The sequence below is a fragment of the Phaethon aethereus genome, assembly GCF_964289735.1.
Source record: "Phaethon aethereus genome assembly, chromosome: 6".
Taxonomy (NCBI): Eukaryota; Metazoa; Chordata; class Aves; order Phaethontiformes; family Phaethontidae; genus Phaethon; species Phaethon aethereus.
Window position 1 is genome coordinate 13,272,962 of NC_138580.1, and position 24,539 is coordinate 13,297,500.

The following is a 24,539-nucleotide window of genomic DNA, read 5'->3' on the forward strand; positions in this document are numbered from 1 at the left end:
AAAAAAAGTGAAATTATACAGGAAAAAGGTTTTAGTGATTGCTGATAATACCATATAGTTAAGATGGGAAAGAGCTTCCATTCACAGTCAGCTTTCTGTATTCTCCCTGTATGGTTTGAAACTTTTCATGCATTGTCACAGTCCCGTCAGGTATTTGATTTGTTAAGCTATTTAAAAGCTGCGTGTAACACAAACACTTTTTCTACGTAAAAACCCCAGACGTTTAGTGTTTCTACCACAGTATGTCTCATGCCTGGACTTAAGAAAATTTGAAAGGAAAGAAAACCTCATTAGTTTCCGTACTCAGATGGGGAAACAAAGACAGCAGTAGAGGGAAAATGACTTACTCAAAAAATTACTTTTAATACAACGAATTTAAACCACAACGCTAAAAAAGTCTCCAAAGCTCAGTTCCAGGATGTGTTAATTGAACTTCTTTTGGGAATGCTAGGACTGGAGAAGTCATATCAGTATTTTAACACTGATTAGCAGAGTGGAAAAAGCATTTTCACCTTTTCTTCTGCAGGCAACCCAGGGGAAGAGCGAGGCCATCAGCCCCAGCGCACTGCTCTGACTTTCTAAACACGGATTTTCTCTACCAGCCTCAGACGAGTCCCTGGTCAACCGGGAAACTAGGTTCCTCTGGGTCCTAGGAGGGAACAAAGCTCATCTGAAGAGGCTTGTGAAGACAAGATTTTGGTGCAGTTTGTTTCCCCCTTAAACTTTTACCATGTTTTTCCTACCAGCTGATATATGAATTGACCACTTAGTCACTATTCAAACTTCTACAAAAGTGCAATGAAAAAAAATTGGCAATTTAGTTTTACCGCTATTTGGCAAAGTGTGAGGAACAACAAAGTTGCTGAGAGCGCTAGCCTGCTGCTGCCTGAAGACAGCGCTGGAGCATGCCTCTTGGTCTCGAAAAGTTTAGTAGATTAATTGCTGATCCTAACAATTAAACAACAAAAAGGGGATTCTGGATAAAGAAGTTAATGTTTTACAGAAATGAATGGCTGATTTTTCTTTCACATGCTTGACATTTTCACTTATTGAAAGAAGTGGATTGTTCAACTCCTGCTAATTTAGAAGACAAATAAGTTTATATAGTGATTAGCTCACTGTGGGGACTACTGGAAGCAAATGAAAGAGACCCTTCCACTGGAGGGCTTCAGAGCACTTTTCAAGTACTATTGAATTTAGCCTCACTACATGGCAACAAAGCAAGTAAATACCTCCTATTCTAGAGTGTCTACATTGATATATGATGCAAGTTACTTGCCCAGGAAAAGCAATATGAAACTTAGCCACATTATACATTAGGACATATAATATACCTCGGAGGGAACTGATACCAGTTTTGTAAAGAACCACCTCTGATTTTTCACAATCAAGTTACTAGAAAAGGATAGAGCCTTTCTTTTAGGCTCACAAAAATAAATACAACAAAAGAACCCTCTATTAAGTGGAACCATTTCAGGTTCTTTTTAAGGCAAAGATAGAATTAGGGAGGTCAAATTCATGCTTTACAGCAATTCACTGCTACAGAGTATGGGGAGAACCCGATGCAAATGCTGTCCTGTTCATAACCCAAAGAGAGTGCAATAAGGCTCTATGTCTGGAAAGGAAGATCCCTCTGGGTAAAGCAATTAATTAATCTATTAAACATAACATTCTGAAACATGAATTTCACGGAAATGTACTTCCTTTGAATATTTTCATTAAATGATATATTTATACTACAAAAGCTTTATGCCTTCTGGATATTCATGGATTGAGGCCATGAGCATTTTTTAGCTTGTTTTTGATGCACATGACCATTGATATCTGGAATAATTTAAAGCTGTTTTTCCCCATCAGTAAGAAAAATTATGAGAAGCAGAAAGCCTGAGTGTGGTACATTATCTCCAGCAATAAAGTGAAAAAGAAAAGAGAAAAACTTTTGAAAATGTACTGTCTACCATTTTCGTCAGGAACTGGGCTCACGTTTCACTCACTGTGCAAACCATGGCCTCAGCACAGTTGGTCACATCATTATGGGAGCAGACTTAGAAAGCATCATAGCATCTCCAAGGCATCCCAGCCTCATGCCTCTTCTCTCACTCTTAAAGAAAACAGCAAACACATTTGCAATCGTCTGAAAAACAGTGAGTTTTGGTTTTAAATTTAAAAGGATTGGAAAAGCAGAGTTACTCCAAAATTATTATTACTGAGAAGCTGCCAAGAGAGAGACAGGGATTTGCAAGAAGAGGAAGTGGCAATCTCAGGCCCAAGACTCTGACATCTCCATCAGACATCCTGACTGAGGAAAGGGACAAGGTGGGCGTACAGCCCTGGCTGTACGGTGACAAATTCACTCACAGCATCATGCCATGTTATTGTGTGGCCATCACAGCTGTCACACGGCTGAGAAGAAGGTTTCTTCACTTAAAGCGCTATCCAAGTTTAAAGTATGAGGGCACGTGAAATCAAAACTTCGTTTTGGCTTTCTTTTTAACTAAAAGTTTTTTGTTTTTTTTTTTTTTCCTTTTTTTTCTTTGAAAGCCAACCCATTCCACATAGCCATTATTAAAAGACATGTTTAAAGCAACACTAAATGGAGGACACGCTGATCAAATATGAACAGAGCCAAAATAAACAGCATTGCTGTAAACACAAAGCAGGCAATTACATTATGGGCTAATGAGGCAAAACGTACTGAAACAAGTTATCAGGAAAGGGCACCAGGACTGGCTGCTATCAGGGCTGCCATGGGAGATAGCTGATGGAGACTACTTAGCACAAGATAGGTCCTAGGTAGGATTTTTTAGTAAAAGAGTAGGAACATAGAGGACATACAGCAACTTAGGGAATGGGATAAACAAGACCTATTTAAATACTCCCACACAATTTTTCAGGGAAGGAGCAAGAAGATATTTTGATTATGATCCAGCAATTTCAATATAAATTCAATTAATGTGAATTCTTCTTTAAGGACAGAAATTAGCCAAGAGAATGAGTCACAAGACTAAGGCAGAGTTCAATACGATTAAAAAAATTAAAAGTTTACTATAGCTGAGGATAACACCTGCCATTATAGGAGACGGCACTAAATATCCCACAAAGAATATAAATTCTCTTCCCTTCCAGCATAGGCTTATACCAGCTGAAGCCTTATAGAAATGCTGCCCATTAAATATTGCTGCAATACCAAGCCCATTCTGAGATTTCAGAGTTTCCTTTAATATATCTACTGGATTTACCACTCCAAGAATGTACACAGAGTCTGTAAATTGCTAATTCAGCAGTCACCCCCATGGCTGGGGAAGGCAGATGACACCCACAGTGCCACGGCCGAAACCCAGCACAGGAGCAAGAGGAAGGAGCGTTTGTTGCCGCTAAGGCTGCTTCAGCGGAGGGAGAAGCCACCTTGGCTGCCGCCGAAGCGGCAGCGCTGACCAGAGGCTGCCGGTGCATCACGGGACGCACAGCTCGGGCAGTGGCAGGGCAGCCAGAGGGACACTTAACCACCTACCAAATCCACCGCTGCCATCGACCAAGAAGCGAAGCAAGAAAAAATTGTGGACACTTAGGAACAACTCACAGGACCTCTCATCTAAAGCAGCAGCTTTGGAGCAGAGGTTAAAAAATAAAACCTGTGTACAAGATGAAGCTGGTGGAGGTAATAAAAACAAGCTAAACTGTTAAGTTACAGAGGTATAAAAATTAAATATTCCCCCTGAGAATCTACCCATGAATGCCTTGTTTCCTTTTCCCCCCACTTGCCTCTTTTTTTTTTTTTTTTTTTTTTTACTACGGATTAACCCAACTCAGCCTTTCCCAGCACTGCAGCTGAAGCACAAACCAGCAAGTGCCACCAGCATCAGGAGAGTGCTTAATCTTAACGTCTTCCTCCTACACTCACTGAGCTACAGCATACAACAGGTATGTTTATGCATCTTTTTACTCCCAGAACCACGCTTTAGATTAAATACTTTTTTCATTTCTCTTCCCCAGTGAGTTAGGGAGTACACAACATGCATCCCTCTCTGTCTTTACTTTTTACAGGCAGGTTCTCTACCATCCTCTGCTAAAAGGCTCTTTTCATTCTTTGGAACATTTTCATCCCTCTTCTCCACAGCTGCACCAGTTTGGGGTGGTTTTTTAAGCACAGAAGTGTGTTCTGTGTTGCCAGGGAATATGAGATTCCTAACATGTAATTTCTTTACTGAATTACCTCTTCTGAGGTGTCCCTTTGCATTTTTCATGCATGACAATGGTGGCTTATGGTCATTTTAGGATCAGGAAAGACAAATAATGAGATGATCCCATGTCATTCTTTAGGCTTTCAGGGATGAAAAAGGGAAAATGTGGAGCTATTAAAGAACGGATCTAACAAGAATAAAATACTTCATACAAACTAGGTTGCAACTAGCTAATAGAAACAAAATGTACCAAAGATGTGGTAAGGGCAAATCTACAAATATAAAAAAGGGAAAAAGTTAACATCAATATATCTAAAAGGTTTTTGAAGTTTTTTGCCTGCTAAGTGGTATTATTAAAGAAAAAGTCTTTTCACAGGAACTACCAAGTACCAATGTGTCCCCCATAAATGACTTTGGAAACAACCACTCCTGTTCCCACTGTCATTTGCTGTGTTGCTGTTTTGCTGGCTCCCCAGCAAATGTTTTAATGATACTTACTGCCAAGGAGCACCCTCTCACTGTCGTGACTCAAGGTCCTCAATAACTACTTCTCTGTTGTGAAATCTAATGTGAAGGCCAAACCCTACCAGCCCACAGCATACTAAATTCTAATAAATTGCTTAATTAATATATTCAATACAAATGACAAATTATGTTACATCCTTTATTTTCATGTCTTTAATTAAGCTGTGTTTCAAAACATTTTAAGAAGTCTTACACCACACAGTCAGGCTCAAAAGTCACAGATTTATGCTATGGGCCAATTTCATCATTTATTTATTTCTTATACATTTCAGTGCATACAGCTTTTTGCCTAGGTGTACTGTTTTACAACCATATGGAAGACTTAAGCTGTATGTAAATCTACCCCTAAACATAGAATACAAGATAACTATTAAGTGTTACATGGGGAAAACAACCAACCAATCCTGATTTTGTCTATTAAAAAGTGGCCTCCTAGTAATGTTCAGGATAAAATAATCAAATTCTAAGAGAGCCCAACGAAAACATTCACTCAGTGTCAAGCAGTAGTCAAAAAGGGAAGGACTGGGCAAAATGCAGGCAAAAAGCTCTAGCGATGCTCTTGTAACCTTCAGGGAAGGGAAGAAGGTACAAGCTCAGGAACAATACAATTTGATAACCTCTTTTTTTTATGTTCTATATAATTTACATTAACTATGAACTGAAAAAAACAGGTGTTGCAGATGAGGTTTTCATAACACTTAGAAAGCAATAATGGTTTGAGGCCTTTAAAAGTCAAGTTCACTGTCACATATCTGGCACATCTGACAAACCCAGAAGTATGTGGTACATAAGAAAAATTCTCTTTAACCTCCTTATCTGTACAATACATACATAACTAACAGGTTAGTGGGCTGGGAAGGAAAGCAGGTAAGTAAGAGCGTATGTGTATGGGAGAGGGACTTTACTAGTCGATGTATAGGTTGGTTCCTCAATCTCACACACAAATCCGTACTTCCATATCTTTGCCATGCACTCCCACTTCAGCCTTCACTGAATTTATGAGGTTCTGGCATGGACTCCCAGTACGGTTTTAGGTCATGCTGGCAGAGAATGAAAAATCACCATAAGGAACAGCTGCTTCAAGAGACACACTCAAATGTGCAACCTGAATTCTCCCTCATACAAGTCAAACACATACATGGGCATCAAATGAACTGAAAACAGAGGTTAAGGTTTGTGTTTAAAACATGACTTGGGGAGCTGGAGATAGTCTTAGTTTGCTATTCCACGCTAGAGTCAAAAGAATAATTACAGACTAGAAAGGAGCTTAAGAACACACTTCGATATTACAGGTCTGTATGAGATAAGGAGCATAAAGCAGTAAGGATTAAATGTCAGTCTTAACAGTGATTTGCTCACATCTGTGATTGCTCTGATAGGTGATGGGCTTTAGTAGGTCTCCTTAATGTTAAATCACAAGAGCTTAGGGAGCAGAGAGAAAGCTACAAAGTAGAAAAAGCCCTAAATCTGACAAACTTCATGAATATTCTTGTAATTTTATGTATCTTAAATCCAACATAATTGTCCCACGAAAATCCTTCAGTATATTACTGCAGATCATTCAGGGACTGAAGGAACACATTAAAAAACATGCAAAAGCATTTAAAGAAATGCCAGTTACACTGGATTCTGCAATGCTCCAATATTAGCTTGTGTGTGATCTTGTCCATCTGACTGGCTCTGTAATGTTCAAACTGTCATATTAAAGCATATACACAGAATAAGCACATAGTTTAGTGTTCAGCCAATTGTTGCTAATGCATTAAGCAGTAATGCTCATCTCAAAAATATTATTTTATTTGGCATCATGCTTCAAGTAATTGATAAAAATTTGCCTTCAGTCTTAGCCCTCAAAACAATACAAGTTACCTGGTACAATATTGCACAGTGTATACAAGTATTTACAATGTCTCAAGAAATCTTCGTTGAAAACCATCCTTTTGCTTCACACAGTTATAATTAATTCTCTGTAGATTTTTAATCAAACTGTGTAAAAAGATCAAGCTACTTCCCCAGGTAAATTCTTGGAAATGTCTTTGTTTGGAGTACACTAAGTAAGCAAATTTATCTGTTTCAGCTGGAGATGATGCATACTGTCGCAGCATGAATAAATGAAATAAGTAATCTTTTCAATTAGGATTCTGCTCATTTTTTTTTTCTATATGGTTTTCAATAAAATGTATCATTATATTTTATACATCTCATCAGACTATACGGTCCACAGCCTTTCTTTCCCCAGTTAAAGAAGTTGTTCTTTGAATGTTTCTTCTTAAGCATTTATTTCACCCTTCTCCCAGGTCCCCTCACTGCCGTTACATTGGAAAACCTTGTTTAAAGGTGATCAAAGCATGTGGAAACTCTCCTTCCCACTCCCCATATGATATTTCACATCTAAATCTCATTTCGGAATTTCTTGTCGGTTTCTTACAGTCTTCATCCTTGCTTTGGTAAAGCCTCGGGCAGCTTATGGCATAAATCATAAATTAAAAGCAACATAAGACACCATGTTTCATTGTATTTAAACCATCTGGCCCATTTAAAAGATATTTATATTTAATCCAATATTGGTCATAACAGATGAACCCCTAGCATCTTGAGAAAAGGTAAAACAAGGGCACAATGAGGATAGCTCTTCCTTAATAATGCATTTTTATCTTAAATAGAAAGGGTCACTGTCAACTGTAGCACAATACGGTTAGTTCAGCCTGCCCTGCTCACAAAGTCCTTGAACGCCACATTGAAAGGGGCAATGCTGTTGGCAACTAACATCTGGAGCACCTTGGGTTTCCTTATACGCTCACTAAGCATCTAAGGCCTGAAATGGCAGCCCCTACTCATCACACTGCACTTAGTTTACTAAGCCAGTCATTACATACTACCTACTTACTCCTGATTGGGGCTAGTTTTACAATCAATGCATTTATCACATTCTCAGGCCTGTGAACCCCTTCCTTTTTTTAAATCCATGATATTCAGTCACCTGCCTTCTACTTCATACTTCACACCATTTGCTTTCTCAACTTAAATGTTTCTGAACTGATTTCCAGGGTAAGCAATACTAAGGGGAAGAAAAAAAAAAAAAAAAGGAATTTGCTGAAATAATACAAGGACTGCCTCGAAGTTGACTACAGTTCAAGGGGAAAACAACACATAAAAACCTTTTATAAATGCTTTTTTTCCTTAATGCTTACATATTATGCAAGCATAACTACTGAAGATCTAGTGCCACTACTGTTTTTAAAGTAGCAGAAAAACGTAGTAATGCTTGTATGCCTTCCTGCTTCATCATGAAAGGCAAAACAAAGACAAGTGAACAAGAAGTGATCCATATTGCCTGGCTGCACACAACGAGTGCGACTCCTGTACTTACTGAGGATTCCCAGGTTCAAGATATGTTGACAGGACAATTGAATAGTTTGGACTGTGTGATTATTAGGAAGGAATCTGTCTCTATCGCAGACTCTTAAATTGCATGTGTACAGAAGGCGTTCATTTCAACCACAGAGAAAGTACAAGACTACTTGGGAATGCAGACTGGAAGAGACTACATGAAAAAGGCCATTTTGTATAAATTCATGTGTCTCACTGCACGATCCCATACATCCAAGATGAGAAACACAAACTAATTATTTAAGATTTGCATACAAATTACATATTTCTGGGGTTTGTGGCATGGCTCCCTGTGTGATCTTGGGCCAGTTTGTGAACCTCTCTACATCTCTGCTTCCTTGTTTGCAAAACAGATTAATATTAGTTATGTAGGATGGGGTGAGGCTTCATTAACTCAAGTTTGGAAAGAGCTTTCTGCTCTTCAGATACTATGTAGAAGAAGGACTAGAAAAATTCACTTATGAAGCAAAGAAGCACATAAGCCCACATCCACACAAGAAACATATGGCATATCAAATTCATACAGAAAATTTGTATTAATATTTCTTTGAAGTAGCAGCAAAAATTACATTAGCAGAGAATATAAAATATGTATATCAAAAACAACTAATTCACTTACTTCTTCCTAATTTCTAGGTCTGAAACTGGAACACATCTCAGGCCAGCTCCCAATACCATGAGGGATGATGTTAGTAACACAGTTACCCTCAGACCTAAGATGAAAAAACAACAGTATTTTACAAGTTAAGTCAGCAATGTTGCAAAAAAAAAAAAAAAAAGTTGCCTAAATATATATATATAGATATTTACATGCAGTCTCACAGAAGAAGTAAATATCTCAAATAATAAACACTGTGGTGCTGGCTAAACCACGACAATGAGTTACAGACACACTATGAAATCCTGTGTTATTTTCTATACTCATACTCCAGAATTACAAAGGCTTACTCTTGGCATTCTCTCACACAGGACTGTACCCAAAATCTTACAGACGTTCTTAGAAGTGAAAAGTGATAATAAAAGCATCATCATCATCAAAATGTACAATATTTCCTTTAGAATTAGAAACATCAGGGAATATGTTCCAGTGTGGTTTTGAAATCTAGGTAGATCCAAAGAAAAATCTGCACTTGTCCATTCTTTTCCAACGACTTAATGAGTGCAGACTCAGCACTGTTATTGTTTTCTTTCATAATGCAGATCTGCATTTCATCCTGAAGAAATAACTATTTATTCGGGGGAAAAAAGAGCAAGCATTTCTTTGCAGCCCTTGTAATTAGGCCAGGTTTTTGCTGCGCTCAGCTCAAATTGTCAGAGGTTGTAAATATAGTGCATTACAAAAAAAGCTACAATTGACTCATTCCTTGAATATGTTTTTTCCTCATACTACAATTCTCAACTGCGAAGCACTTAGATGAGAACAACTTTATCTTAGCGCTGCAATTCCTTTTGCCTGCAGTTTACTTGCTGCTGTTAAGGTGTTTCCATCAGCAGCTCACAGAAAGAGAACGGTGATAGCTGAGGGGCTTAACCTCCAGAATCTTGTCAACAGCAAAATCATAAATATGCACCATTAAAAACAGCTGATACAGTCTATATCTGTGAAGTTGTAAAACTTGAAACGATTTCACAGCAAACATAAAGTGCTTCCATGTTCTTGGCAGAACATAATAAAAACAATTAAATGATGACAAACATGCAGTATCTCTAATTTTTAGGTAAAACTAGTAACTACCCAAAACACAGATGGAAAAAGAACAGGTCCCTATGATAACTCACCTAACAAACAAACGACTTTTGATTCTTTCTAAAACTGCCAATTTTCAAAGAAGAACTCCCTCTATGTTAATGACTCCTGTAATCAGTACAATTCAACCAGTAGTCACATTAAATTTTTTGTCTCCATGTGAATTTTATGGGGGTTTTAGAGCATGTATTTTATCAAAATGTAATTTTAGAGGACATGACATGACTTTGCTCTCATTGCAACAGCTCTTGGCAAACCTCACTCACAGGCATGCAACTCCTTGTGCTGGACACTGCACAGTCCAAACCAAAGACAGCTCCTCTCTCAATCAACCTAGCCCAAGACAACCCAAACAAAAATAAGTTAATGCTACAGGTTTTCTGAAATAGAAGTATGACTTCCTTTGGTATGGCTCAGTCATTAACGAAAGGAATGCAACCTGCAGTCTTGCAACTCCCCTGATGCCCTGGAGAAGTATCATCAGCCAAGAATATTTGTTTCCTTGAAGGATTTCCAATGCCTGCCCAGACTTGCTTGTTTGACTCTCTGCTCAACCAGCACTTGTTGCTGTTAAACTGGTTTTTCAAGTGTGCGTGTTCGGAGCACCCTAACTAAATTCCCAGGTAATACATCTGTTCAAAATCCTATTGTTCTTCATGTTTGCCGGGCCACCACATGAGCCTTCATGCCATGCTTAACCCCACATTACCATACTGCATATGTTGTGGGGGTAATTATTTGTATCAGGATCGCATACATGATGCTTTTGCCTTTTCTCCTGGGAAATGAATCTCTGTTAGCATTGCTTTTGTGCATAATGAGAACTTGTATGCAATGAGAATTAGAATGTTATTGACAGAAAATCAAAACACAAGTCTTTTAACTGAAAAATCTGCAGTTTTCCATTTGGAAATGCTGTTGCAATGTTTCAGGAAAGCTCTAGTAATGTATATCACCTTCTTATTTTCCATGTAAATCAGGGTCTTTTTGAATTATATTTCACAAAACACAATACGATCTGCCTTTCAGGAGACACAAGGACAGGGACAGCCAGCCTGGAAGCTCCTGCTTACGGGGCGCCACAGGCCAGATACTCCTTTACTTCTCTGCCCTGGGCTTGTATCGTATAGAAATTTAAGTTTAAATCGCCACAGAACACATGAGGAGTGTTTCCAAATAAAAAAACTTATATATGATTTTTCATTTTTGAAAAAAATCCCAAAACCAAAATACATAAATCAAGAAAACGTTTTAATTTAAATCTCCAGCAAAGTTTCCTAAGAAAAACAACATGCAATTTGGTGAAAATTGAATTGGATGCCAAAGTTTTCCCCCAGCCCTAAATTTAGGCTTATCTTTCATGTCAATCTTACATGCCAGGTAATTTTAAAATAAAATTATCAGTTAGAGCCTCACAATCAAGTATGTTTGATCTCTCTGAAGATTCTTTGAAGTCCTCAACTTGAATACTACACACTGTAATGTACCTCTTTTAAGTGTTTTGATTGCACAGATTATTCTCAGGCCTTTTTTTTTTCCCAGCTTAACATGTAAACACACCCTTAAAAATTCCTTCTGTTAAAGCTGCATGTTGAAAATGATGACGCCAAAGTGAACATGTAAAAGACTGTCAGACAAGCAGCATACTAGACATTGTCTTTGCTAATTAAATGATGTAGTTCTACCCTCTAAGCGCCTTCCCCTTTTATTTTGCTTTACATTTTAACTCTCTGAATCTATCCTCCTTTTCATCTTTGTTAGAGATTAGTCTTTAATAGTATTTTTATAATTATTCCAGTTTTTGGTTTTTTTGTTTTTTTGCTTTGAACATTGCAGTGGCCCTTAATCTGAATTGGACATCGTGTATTTCTCCAAAGGGTGCACCCCAGAGTGTTTCAGATAGCAGCATGCATCATGGGGACAATAGACCAAAGTAACCAACCAAGCCTGAAACAAAAAAAAGCCTGTGAACTCTGCAAGAAATTGTTTGTCTATGTTAAACGATCTAAGTAATTCACACAACAAAGACTTTGAGCAGGTGTAATTAACTTCATTAATTTTACCCTGTAAATGCAACCGGTAACTGATTCATCATCCAGTTTCCAATTGCCTTCTATCAGAGGTTTCTGACACACAGCAGGAAAGGGAAGAAACTTCCTAAAAGGGATTTTCTGCCAATGGAGGAAGTTTTCTAGCCTTCAGAGCCTTTCTCATGAGCTGCTCATTTCCACCCTGCTCTTGCAGGAGGTTTCTGGGCCCCACAGGTGGCACTGACTGTTGAGCGAAGTGTGGCCACACTCAGAATGGCCAAACGTCATTCACAGTAACAGAAAACTCCGAGCTAGCAGCAAAAATTGAGTCAGTAATAAAAATAAATATTAATTATCATTTATGAGAAAAACAGCCAATATTGTTCAACTCTAACTATCCTGTGGCTAATAACACAGTCTGCTGTACGACTTCAGCAGCCCACGCTGCATTTGCTGGTTTTTCTTTCTTTTGAAAACAACTACCTCCAAACTGTTGCCACTACTAGAGATTTAACACAAACTCTCAACCCAAAATCCTCTTCACTCTCTCGCAAAACACAGACTTTTAATCCAGCGAAGACCATGCTGCACTAGTAAACCTTAATGTTTACCTGCGCTGGCAGGATATGCTGACCGGACCTGGCCCCTGGGACATTTCTAGCTGGCACACTCGTTTCCTTTTCTCTCTGCTGGGAAGGCAGCTGCTGCAGCAACCCATACAGTGTGATGAATCCAAAGCCCCTCACCACCCACAGCCCAACAGAGAAAATGAGCAAAACCCAACACACCACAACATGGTCTTACACCGGAGTGGGAGGCAGCTGCCACCGGTGGCACCCAGCAGCTCTTCAGCTCCCTCGCCCTCAACATAACATCAAGCTGTAACATCCAATACATGGGTGTTGCACCCTGTACAACTCTTCCAGCATGCCTTACTTCCAAGGTACCTTTTAAAGTACATGAAAAGAAAATTCTTCCCCCCACACACGCTGCATTACTGACTTGTAAGCCAGTTAAGCGATTTATTATGCCCAGTTTAATAAAAGATGTTGTACAGCTACAATGAGCTCCTGATTCCAATTATTTATACATTGTCAGTTTGTCATCCAGAAGAACATGATTAACAACTATTTAACGCTTTTGTAAGCTTTTGAGAAGTATGGCCATTCCTTCTCTCACCTGGCAGTCACCCGTTACAATAAAACATCTTAAAACACGTGACTTAGTGTAAAAAAGCGCAAATCCTTACTCACACAAAACATACGTTCTCATCAAAACTGTCTTCAGGTCAAGAAGTGAAAGTTTCTACTTCTGCTGTCTAGTGGCAGCGAGCACCCTGTGCATCCCGTCCAGGCTGAGGCCAGCAGCAGCCCCAGTTCCTACAGACCCACGGAGAGCGACGCCCTTCTAGCTCAAGCATCACACAAATGGCAGATACTGTTTGGGTTTGGTTCCCCCCCCTGCAATGAAGCAGCCATCTTGGGGGGAGAACTTCCAGTTGGGTGTGCAGAACAGACACTTTTCACCTCTCTGCTAAGATTAATGGAAGTTCGGACAGAGAGAAGGCTGACGGATTCAGCCCTCCGCCCGGCATGGCAGCAGTGGATTTCCCTCATACAGCTCACACCCCCCGCTCCCAGAGGCATTAATGTTTGAGGGCTTTCCTTACTTCAGCTGCAGGTACTAAAATCAGTCCTCACAAATACAGAGCACAGCAAGGCTCTAATTAGGAACGAGTGACATGAGCCTGCTGCACATTTTCGCAGATTTTAAAGACCAGGCTGGGAGCAAGAATGGTCCGTTCTGACACTGAACTGAGAGGACTTGCTTAACTACTCTATTATTTTACCTAAACCACATCTAACAAACAAACAAAAAATCGTGTCTTGATGCATACACACCAGGAAATGAAAAACTCCCCAATTTCAACAGCCATTACAACAATTCACTGTTAAATTGTGCTCTTGCTTCCAATTTAAAGCAAATTCAGTTTTCATACCGATTCTTGATTTGCCTTTCTTGACAAAGCAAAGTGCAGGCTCTTGCAATTTTTCCTTCTATGAAATTAACCTACAAAAAAGAACCTTTACCTTTGGCTTCCGTAAGCAAAGGACTGAGCTCCAAGTCTTTCACAATTTTTCTTTGGTCCTGGGAATTTGGTTTGGGTCTTATATAAATACCCTCCTTATTGTGCAAGCATCCTTTTTTAAATGGATTTCTTTGCTGAATACCAATTCTCCATTGCATAGGATGGGTCTGTTTCTCGTCCTCCTTAATGTGTGCCTTTACATTTAGGCATAATAAAACAAAAGCTTGATTAAACAGCTTACTTTGTCAGGGAATCCTGAAAGCTCTGTGCAGAACTTCATTCTTCATCATCATCTACTTCTCCAAAAATCTTTGTATTTTAAATGTAATTCTAGCAAAATTATACTAATAGCTGTGCTATTTACTCTCATAACATCAGTTATCTTTATCATTATTAAAATACTCCCCCCAGAAAATGCTACCTTTCTACTAAACACACAGTAAATAAAACTTTTGTTGTGGCTGCACTCTGCCAAATTGACTACCGTCATTAAGGAGGACAAGCAGCAATCCTCCTTCCGAGGCCTCATCCTTGCATCAAGTAATACAACTCTCAAAAGAAAAGAACATTTTCACTGATGTGAAAAGACTTCATAGCAAAGACGTGGTCCCAATCTTTCTGCTAACACACAGAACAAACTTGAAAAATGAGTCTATCGGGCCTGCCTTGGATTCCACAAAAGCACTTGATTGCAGAGGAGCATAAATTGTGTTTGGAAACTCAATGGAAAATAAATACATTCTCAAGAATAGCAATAACTACACTCAGAAGCTAGAAAAATTGGGAACCAAATACAAAGACTGCATGCAAGAGAGAACAACTACCAGGTCATATGTAGCTAATAAAAAATTACTCCTAGTTTGATGGCCAAGGTGTCATGGGGTGCTATTAAGCCCAACCTGGATCTCCCTCTTCTCTGGCTACATGATGCTTCTGTTATTGCCCTGTCTTTCATAAGTTGTCTTTTTAAAATAAACTGAAGCCAATTGTTTCCATCTGTTCCCCTGGCTCTATGTGGCACTGCCAAAATAGCATCCAAATGTCAACTGAAAAGCTTTAGGCCTTGAGTATTTTTCTTCTGATTGAAAATGAAACAAACTCCTAGTGACCTAATTTAAGCATTCTGCAACGACAGGTGACAGCATCCTTCTGGTATCAAGTAGTAAGAACCAAGCTCTATCATACAAGACCTGTCTGAAATAAATCAGACTCCCAGCTATATTCATGCCCCAGTCTTGCCTAGGATACAAAAAGACCTTTTCCTGTACAAATCCTACAACACAGCCCAGTTTCACCTTTCACTGGAGGATTGCATGGCAAGGGCAGATTCCACTAGACACTGTGCTCCATTTCCATCTGACATAAATAGTAGGCAGATTGGGATTCCCAGACAAAATATGTACTAGAAACCTCTTGAAATGCAGATGTAGGAGGTAATGATCTTTAGAGGGGCAATTTCTCTTTATAATTTCTTACAGCTGTTGTAAGAGAATCTGTCAGCAATAGCTGCCTGCTTAACACTCAGGCTACCAGGAGGAGTTTGAAATTTCTTATAAATTAATTCATTTGCAAACTTTAAATTTGAGGGAACAAACTTTGTATGTATAAACACAGCAGTTTCAAGTAAAATAGTTCTTGTGGTTTGATATAGACTTTCTGGTCAGGGTCAGAAATTCAGAAGAGCCAATATACCAGAAGTGTCATCATGAGCCATGCCAGGGAACCCACAGGGAAGTCTCTGTCAAACCAGGAAGAAAGACTGGTGCCAGGGACCAGATCTGACCCAAAGATAAAGTGATTTCTGCTGCTAGCACGTGTTGGACAGAGCAAGGCTGTGGGCAAAACTGAAAATACGAGGGCCAACGCTCATCCCCACTGCTCCTTTTTTCAGTATAACTCTCAAATTAAAAACATTGCATTGTCTGCAGAAATGTTGTCATATGAGTCCTTGAAAGAACAACATCACTCCCGAATTTTGAGGTTAGTTAAGAATTTTGTAAAAAATCCCAATAAAATTAAGAGACTCAAAGCATAAAATTTAGCCAGCCAAGCGTTTCAAAGAGAAGACAGTCGTCTTGACGGAAATGACTGAACACATGTAATAACCAAAACAAATACAGAAGCTGCTAGGACATAATTGTGAGAAGCAAAGCTAAGTATAATGCAATTGAGAATTATTATGACAATCAAACAACCACTCGGCAATTCTTGCGCTGCTCTATCTTTCTCTACGTGCATCCTGACTGTAAGGGAACCGAGATACTTATGTATTCACACTCTTAACTGCTCCACTCACTTCTGGTTTGTATTGTAAATACTCTTCTTGCATTATGGGGGTGGGTTTTTTTAGTTCGGGGTTTTTTTTGCCTTAACATTCATTAAAGCATATTAAAATAATTATTTTTCTTCTTACTCTAGATACAAGAACTTGACTGCACTTGTTAGAAGGAAAAACAAGCTATCACAAAGATGTCAAGAGGATGCAGTGTGCCTTTGTCTCGTTTGCATCAATTAGGTCAAGATAATATGATTAGGGGACACATCCTGTTTTAAGATCATCTCAGCATATTAGGCAAGCACATAATCTCTAAAATGGTGTCAAGGAAAGTATAGCTTAATTCTCCAACTATCTACTCCTCTAAGCTTAGTTGTTCCAAACTTAATGACCCAAGTTCTTCTATGGTGTCTTGCAAAGTTACCTCCACTAACATGGATTTAACCACAGTTGGTGGCAGACTATATCTGTAAATGCAAAGCAAGTATTTCAGAGTTTGTGCAGCAGTTTAGAAGTTTGGTACTGTAAATAAAGTAGTCTCGATTTCAAGAACCGAACAGGTTTAATATGAGCTTTTGGATATATAAAAAGGTAGTTCACAAGTATTGAAGTTTCCTTACATATGTCAGCTAAGGCTTTTGAAGCATCCTAGCAGTTTAACTTCAACAATGGAAAAACAAATGGCAAAAGATGCAGATTAAAAATCTGCATTGCAAGTTTCTACAATGTTGTAAATTTTATTTATCAGTCCAGAGACTGACATTTTGTCTGAACAGATAAACAAAGCGCTGAGTTGAGTAGTATTTGCCTGAAGATCAAAATGCTGATTTTAGAATCAGTTTTAGACTCTTTACTAAAATATCCGCTATTCTTTAATACCATGTTTCTTGACTTCAAAGATACCCATTATTTTAGCTATTTATTGATATTACACATTGTACTGCAGAGAGCATCCATTTTATCTGCAACTAATCCAAGTGCAATGGACCTCTCTTAACCCTTGCAGAGTGCCTCTGACAGAGAAGAACACTGGCCTGGGGCAGTGGGACCTGCACCTCTCAACATGCCTTATGAAATTGGGCAGGCTACTTATCTTCTGCTTCACTTTTCTCCCCCCAGCCCCACGCCTTGTTTATTCAGGCTATAAACACATGGAAACAGGAGCCAATCTCACCATTAGTATTGGAAAGGCTAGTAAATCAGGTCTTTTCTTCACCTGGGATCAGTGCAGTGCTGAGATACATAAAAAAAAGAGCTATTTGAGTGCTTACTGAATCTGTGACTTGTAAGAGTTGTTTCTTCCTTCACCTCAGGTACCTGCTTTCTATTCTCAACTCCAATATTTACTGAAACAGGAAGATTTGGGTGAATCATTTAATCCATCTTTGCCATTTGATAAACTGAAAAACTACGTAATGGGGCATGCATGTGTGTCTGCATGTGCTAGTGTATACATCCAGAGAGAAATGCAGATCAACTAACAAAAATAGCTAATAATGCAGTCAGGGACTAAGCCTCTTCACTAATTTTGAAGCTAAATTATGCATGCTTATTACAAGTTGAGAGAAAGTATAACAAGCCTTGGCTCTGGCTCTCGCTGTTGTATTCCTGGACGAATGCCAACAACCCAAGCCCTTTCAGCACCAAACAAGGTGGAGGGAAGCTTTTTCTTTTCTCTTCCCACTTATTTCAAGGACTCCCGATTCCACAGCAGGCTTAATTACAACACAACTAACTACAGATCCCTACCTGTGGTGACAGAGAGGAAAAACAATCTCTCTTGTATGCATCTATGAGGGAAGATGTTCTGTCATTATCTTAGTGGTACTTGCCCGCACCACCCAACAGTGCATGAAATTCTTCATTTTAAGAAATACAGAAGCATTTAGCTTTACCACAACAGGGTATCAAGAAGCAACCATGCAGCAAGAATTGGTAGCCACGCTAAACACTGCCTAGTGCATCCGCTAAGCAGGACACTAAGTGCAAAGTTTCTCCTTTTTACTCTCCCTGCTGCAAGTTGGGGGAAAATAGAGCTTTAAGAGTCCCATTGACGCAAAATCCATGCGAGTGTGACTTGTAGGAAAGGTCACTGGAGTAAGCTTTCAATTTTCCTCTCTGTGAATAGTTTCAACGTCACTTTAACATTAAAATGTGTCAGGCACTATTTAAGGTACATGGTTCATCCTAAAAGACACCCTTTACAGCATTGTAATGGGAACTAAACCCATTACATTTTTTGAGGCTCCTGATCAATTCTTTAGGTTCATGTGATTAATCAGTTAAAATATAACAACTCCACCTTCTCAAATATTCAAAAGGGATGGTGTTCATCAAAAATAACCAAATAAAACAAAAAGGTTCTAAATGCAGTTGTAGTTGACATCTTGTATTCCAGAAAAACATCAGCAGACTTTGCAAAAAGCAGAAGACCTCTCACTTTCAAAACACATCACACCCTCAAGGCTAAGTCATATGGATCTCCAGCTTTGAAAAGAGGAAAAATCTAAAAATCCTCTCTACTACAAATCTGCATGAGAAAGCTTAATTTGTTGCTTTTGAGGAAGTTGGAACACCGATCACAAGCTTCTGCAGCATAATTATAGTTACAGCATGGCTACAGAGCCACAATAGCCCATACATGTAAGAAGCATTAAAAAACAAAATTGTGGCAGGAAGTGATGGAATAGCTGTGAATGTCATCACTGAGAGAAAACCAGAGCAAGTCATGACTTCCCTTGCCCCAGGATTACAACTAGAAAAATCCTTACGGAAACTTGTACCAGCGAAGTCTTTGGTCTGCTCAGCTGAGGCTACACGGGGTTGCCACTGGGAGAACTCAAACAACATTCTCCAAGAAAATTTACAAAATATTCTAACAGAGAATTACTGAAACATCATGTTTATTAAATTTTCTTCTGCTCATCTCAGCATTGACTTTGGTTTTTGGGTGGTTTTAAACCAAATATTTTTGTTTGGCAATGTCAGACTATAAATTTTCACAACAGAGAATGCTATTTCAGGACCTGCACTATGAGCTATCCACTTCTTCAGCTGTGAAAAGGCAAGCAAATACTACTGGTTTACGTGGCTCCTTTCCCATAAGCAGGGCATTTCTCACCAGAAAAAAAAAAAAGAGGGTAGAAACTGGCAATGCAGAAAATAGCTGAACTTTATTAACAAGTAATGAACCTAATTTTTACATTTGCTTCAAATTTGTTTTTCACATCTAAAACATAACATGAAACTAACTCCTAAAAACAACATCGGCCAAAAATAATGAATAAAATTTGTTTTGTTTGTGCAATAGTAATGCCGTTCCTAGAATTTAGAAATCAGTTAAGCAGGGTTAGATCAGTATTACCAAATGAAAATGGTCTGTCTTTTTTCATATTTAGTTTCTTCCAATAGGAAAAAATTAACATCATATTAATTCTTTAAAGGAAGCAGAATCGGTTGGTTTTCTTTAAAGGAAGCAAATTCAGCTTTTGTAGGCCAAGAACTGATCTACTCTTTTTTTCTCTTTAACAGTATTATAAACCAATAGCTAGGAATTATATATACAGTATAAATATAAAGCTAGCAAAACAAATGCAATACAACTTTCCCAAGTACTTTACTACTTCCGTAATAAGAATCTATGAGAAAGCCCAAAGGACTTTGATAACAGTGGAATTATTGTTGTTATCTGTGTTATAGAAGTTAGTACGAGCTACCTTTAACATAGCACAGCTGCCACACTGTTATAAACCTCTAGAAGAAAGGAGATTGGCAAAATATAAATGTTTTTAAAATGCAGCAAGGCAGTGGACGATATTTTAGCATTTTCTGTCCCATTCCACAAGGTGTTCCAGAAGGGGAGAGACACCAGCCAGTGTGGCCACATCCACCCCAGCATCCCCATCATGCGTCCATCACGAAGCCAGACATCTGTCATGACCAGACCCACGCAAGAAGGAACAGCCACCCTCCTCTGTGTTGGCAGCACCTGGGGAGCCCCTCAGCGAGCAGGTGGCTGTGGCCCGGGGTGCCTCGGGGAAGGGGAGGGTGAAGGAAGGACCAAATATACCTTCTGGCCAACATGAGGCACTGCCAGGCTGAGTTCAGAGGTTGGGTTGTACAGAGGCAAAAGACTGGGACCTTTACTGGCAATAAGAAAAGGCAAAAAGTCAACTGCCTTCAAAGACACTTCCCAGCTCCTGGCTTTAAAAGTGCTTCTCAGCTTCACAAAAGCTGTGTTTGCTGACCTGCAGCTGGGGTGCTGCACAGGCAGCCCAGGAGGGGTGCAGGCACCCGCCACCCCCATCATTTGCTGCTAGCTACCCAAGTCATGTTTACTACCACCTCTTGCTCACTCAAAAAGGAAGATACTCAGCATCCTTTTCCCTGTGCTGCCTCCTCAGCTTGTTCCTCTACCTTTCCCATTCACACCACTCCCTGCCCTCCAGCACTAGATCTCGCTTCTGCATCTGTGCATCCCGTGCTTCACCCACTCACTACCTTGTCCCATACTCTCACCTTCTTTCTATATCTTCCCACCCATCCAAGGGCTTTTCTCACATCTGCTCTCACTCCTTTGAGCCCTGAGCTTCTCACATCCAACCTCTTCTACTCCTCAACAAGCAGGAAGAGTGGGGGATGGAGGAAAGTTGGAGGACAAGATGGGCACACTACAACAGCAAGGAGACACACAGGTAAGGCAGGAGATACAGTAGAGGAAGTAGTCAGATTAGGAGGGATTTGAGTCAAGAGAAAGTTGTGAGGGGTAGTGAAAAATACACGAGCATACAACAGGGGAGATACCAGTGCACAGTGCCCTAGAATTATACTCTCCATAGTCAACTTCTAAAAGCTAGTGTTGTCAAAATATCTTCCTACCTGGAACTGCGTTCTGACCCAGTTCTGGGGTGTCTAAGTGCTTTAATACTGCTTGTGTTAACAGCTGCATAATAAAAGTAAGATATATTTTACACTGGTAAATTACTTCCCTATTCATCAATCTGCCAACCTCAAGGTATAGCAAGTTACATACCCCACGCTCGCTGTGCCTGTATGTTCAGTGTGCCAAGGCCTCAAGATAACGTTCTCCTCAGATAACATGGCCATTACTATTCTCACAGGAGCTACACAAACATGTTCGGATTCTACTTTCCATCACGACAAAGCTGTGTCAAATGCAGCATGCAGTTTCCTGATATTCTTCAGTGCGTGCCATTTCAAACAGCTGTCCTAGCACCACTGCCACGGCTGCAAAGAAGTGTGTGAAGAGTGCAAAGAGCACGGGCATTGTGTTAAAGGCAGCAGTATAAAGAGAAATGTCTGTGGAAACACAGTACAAAGCAGAGAATGGGGATGATACCATCTAGCAGAAAGAGCTCCAGAAGAGGACATCTGTCTACAGCCATGATTGATGCTTTCCACTCACCCAGGCCCAACAGGAGGTATGGGAAGAGCTGCTAACAATCAAGCCAGTATTACTATGATGAATCACAGTAGCATCAAGTTAATACAACCTATCAGATCGTAATTAAACCACTCTATGTTGCTAATCATTCTGTGTATCTCAAGTGGTCTTTTGCAGCATGCCTGACTCCAGTGAGTGTGGGCCAATCAATTCTCTAATGAGTCCTCACTTTTGCAAGCACTTGCACAAATGCTCTGTGGACTTTCATGCAGCCACAGTATAGAAAATTAAGCAACAAAAGCCAAGTTTAGTCCAGTCCTCCTTTTTCTTTTCTTCTGCTGGTGTAGAAGAAAAGCATGTTTATAGAAACACACACACCAGCAACTCATCAAAATAAGTTTTGTAAAATCAAGCTGATCAAATATCTGCTCTAGTGGGATTTCTCTATATTCAGCTCTCTAATTGCTTCTTTCATCTTTCCACATGAAAAACAACAACTCATCTCATCTATTCCAAGATTTGTTAGCTTAGGAAAATTAATCCCTTTCACAGAATTTGATAGGTGTGGATCTGTATCGCTTATAAGACAACAAAATATGCATCATTCATAGCATGCAGTAAAATATGTCCATAGGATGGAAGAGAACAGACTGGGCTAAAACAGATATTTTCCTTCAAATTTCTTTTGCGTTTCATTAAAGTGCATCAATCACTTGCCTTTTCACCAAATATATACAGCTTTGGTACTACAGATTGGTCATTTTGAAATATTTGGCATATATCTCACAGTCCCGCACCCGAGATAAGAAAACTCTTATTTCTGAGATCATAACAAAGAGGAGCTGAAAATGTGTTTCTTTGCGACAAGGTGAAAACAGTCAGACTTTAAAGGCTCATGATTCACCCATTTTTGTCCTTCTGTTAACCAAAATCCCATGTGTTTATGATCGCTTGTGACATGACAGAACTATGAAAACTTCCATTAAAAACTCTGCATGTTCTTGAGAGTGCCACCATGGGAAGTACTTGACACAGTCCATCTATATCAACAGTGATACCTATCAGCAACTAGACCTGCTGCAATTTTTCTAAGTTATTAGTAACGTGCTCCAATTTATATTTACTACGACATTGCCCAAGAACCTGAATGACAGACAAGGACCCCAAGATACCAAGCGCAGTGGAAACAGTTAAGATAAAGAAATTCTTCCCCATCGGTTGGCTTCACTTGACCATTCATGTTTCCACTGACTTCTGGAACAACATCCTGCTTCCTCTTTGCTCTCTGTACCCACGTTCACATCTCTCAAAATAAAACCAAAGGAATTTCACAAACACTTCCTAGATGAAAATCTAGGGGGAGAACAAGTAAACTTTAAGTCTTCTCCCTTCTCAGTGACCCTAGATGTGACTCAGACAAGTCCAAAGGTCCCCTGAAAGTCAAATTAGTGTTTCCATGCATGTAGCACAGGCACAACCTGGGAACTTCAAACATAAAAGGTGCTATGTAGAATTCTCTTTATCCATCAGGTGTAGTTTGTTTTGTACAGAGACTAGTTATCAAGATGTTTTTATATTAGTGAGGCCCAATTTAGTACTCATACTCAATATTCATTACTATTTTGTCAGACTGTATTAAAGGATTTAACCTCAGAATTCCCAGGTGGAAGAGATAAGAACTATTAAATGGCTCAGAGAAGAAAACTGAGAAGCATGATTTAAGAGACAGCAATGAAGTCAAGAGTTTGATATTCAGGAAAGGAATAACTATTCATAAAAGTAAAAACATTCATGGTTTCAATAGACAAGCCAATCTCCATTAAAAAACAAAATCTGATTATTGAAGTTTTCTCTCTACTTTATAATTTTATCACCAGGATAACAATGCTATGTAAATTTAATTTCAGCAAAATAAAGTTACTAAGAATGACTACACAACCCATATAAGCATATATGATTTTATAAGAAAGGACCAAGAAACAGATTAAATTTCACTTTTACAAGTAATATGTCATATTTCTTTGAACTCAATATAAAACTGTGTTCGCTGTATTCCAAAAATTAATGAAAAAATCATCACTCTATTCAATTTGTTTAAGGTAAATTATCATAAGGTATTTCATTCTTCATTGCCTTTTCTTGCTTATATGGGAACATAATAAAGACTGACATTATCTACTGCTTCTAGGTCTCATCTTGTAAATATGAACTTAACTAATAAAAAATCCCAGTGAACTAGATCCATAGAAGTATGTAAGCTTTCGGTTTCAAGTTAGATACATAAACATCCTAACAGTTCTGTGTGTTTATATTTATTTATTTACAGTTCCAAGGAAATGAAACACTCAAGGCACAAAACATCCATAAACACTCAAGCATCATGTGACAAATTGTAGCTAATTTTAATCATGTAAACAACAAGGGTCCATCCAACGGCACACTGCAGTAATTTCCCATTTAATTTCAGTCTTATTGAATCTCTAAAAGTAATTATCATTAAAACAAGGACTCGCTAATCCTACTGCTAAAGAAAATGCACCAGATAAGACACACGTAGCTCCACAGCACACTCCATCTTTTGACCTTTCTTCAGCAAGAAACCAACCATCCAAGACAACACCTGTAGTTCTACTTACAGAAAAGAGTTTTCAAACCTGCTTCAAACTGGCACATACTCAAAAATGATGCACACAAACCTACTTCCTGAGTTTCAACATGCACCCATCCCAGAACAGGACTATGAAAGGTTACGGATGCCACCACTGTCCCTATTACAGCACCCAGCCAAGGAGCATGGAAAGCTCCCCCAAGCTCCTGGGGAAGTGCACAACTGGCAGAAGTCTCCATTCAGCCGGAGGAAGCTGGGAGGGCTTCCTCCCCAAAGAATTTCCAGCTTTG

The 24,539-nt window shown here is 39.1% G+C and overlaps 1 protein-coding gene across 1 annotated transcript in view; it reads right to left on the reverse strand.

Moving 5' to 3' along the window:
- Positions 1–24,539, reverse strand: part of SLC49A4 (solute carrier family 49 member 4) — a gene marked incomplete at both ends in the record, with an annotated part of 64,672 nt that overhangs the window by 36,345 nt on the left and 3,788 nt on the right. The window contains one exon of the mRNA XM_082001726.1: positions 8,716–8,809. Within this exon, the coding sequence (XP_081857852.1) occupies positions 8,716–8,809 (94 nt within the window). The remainder of the gene's footprint in view (positions 1–8,715; positions 8,810–24,539) is intronic.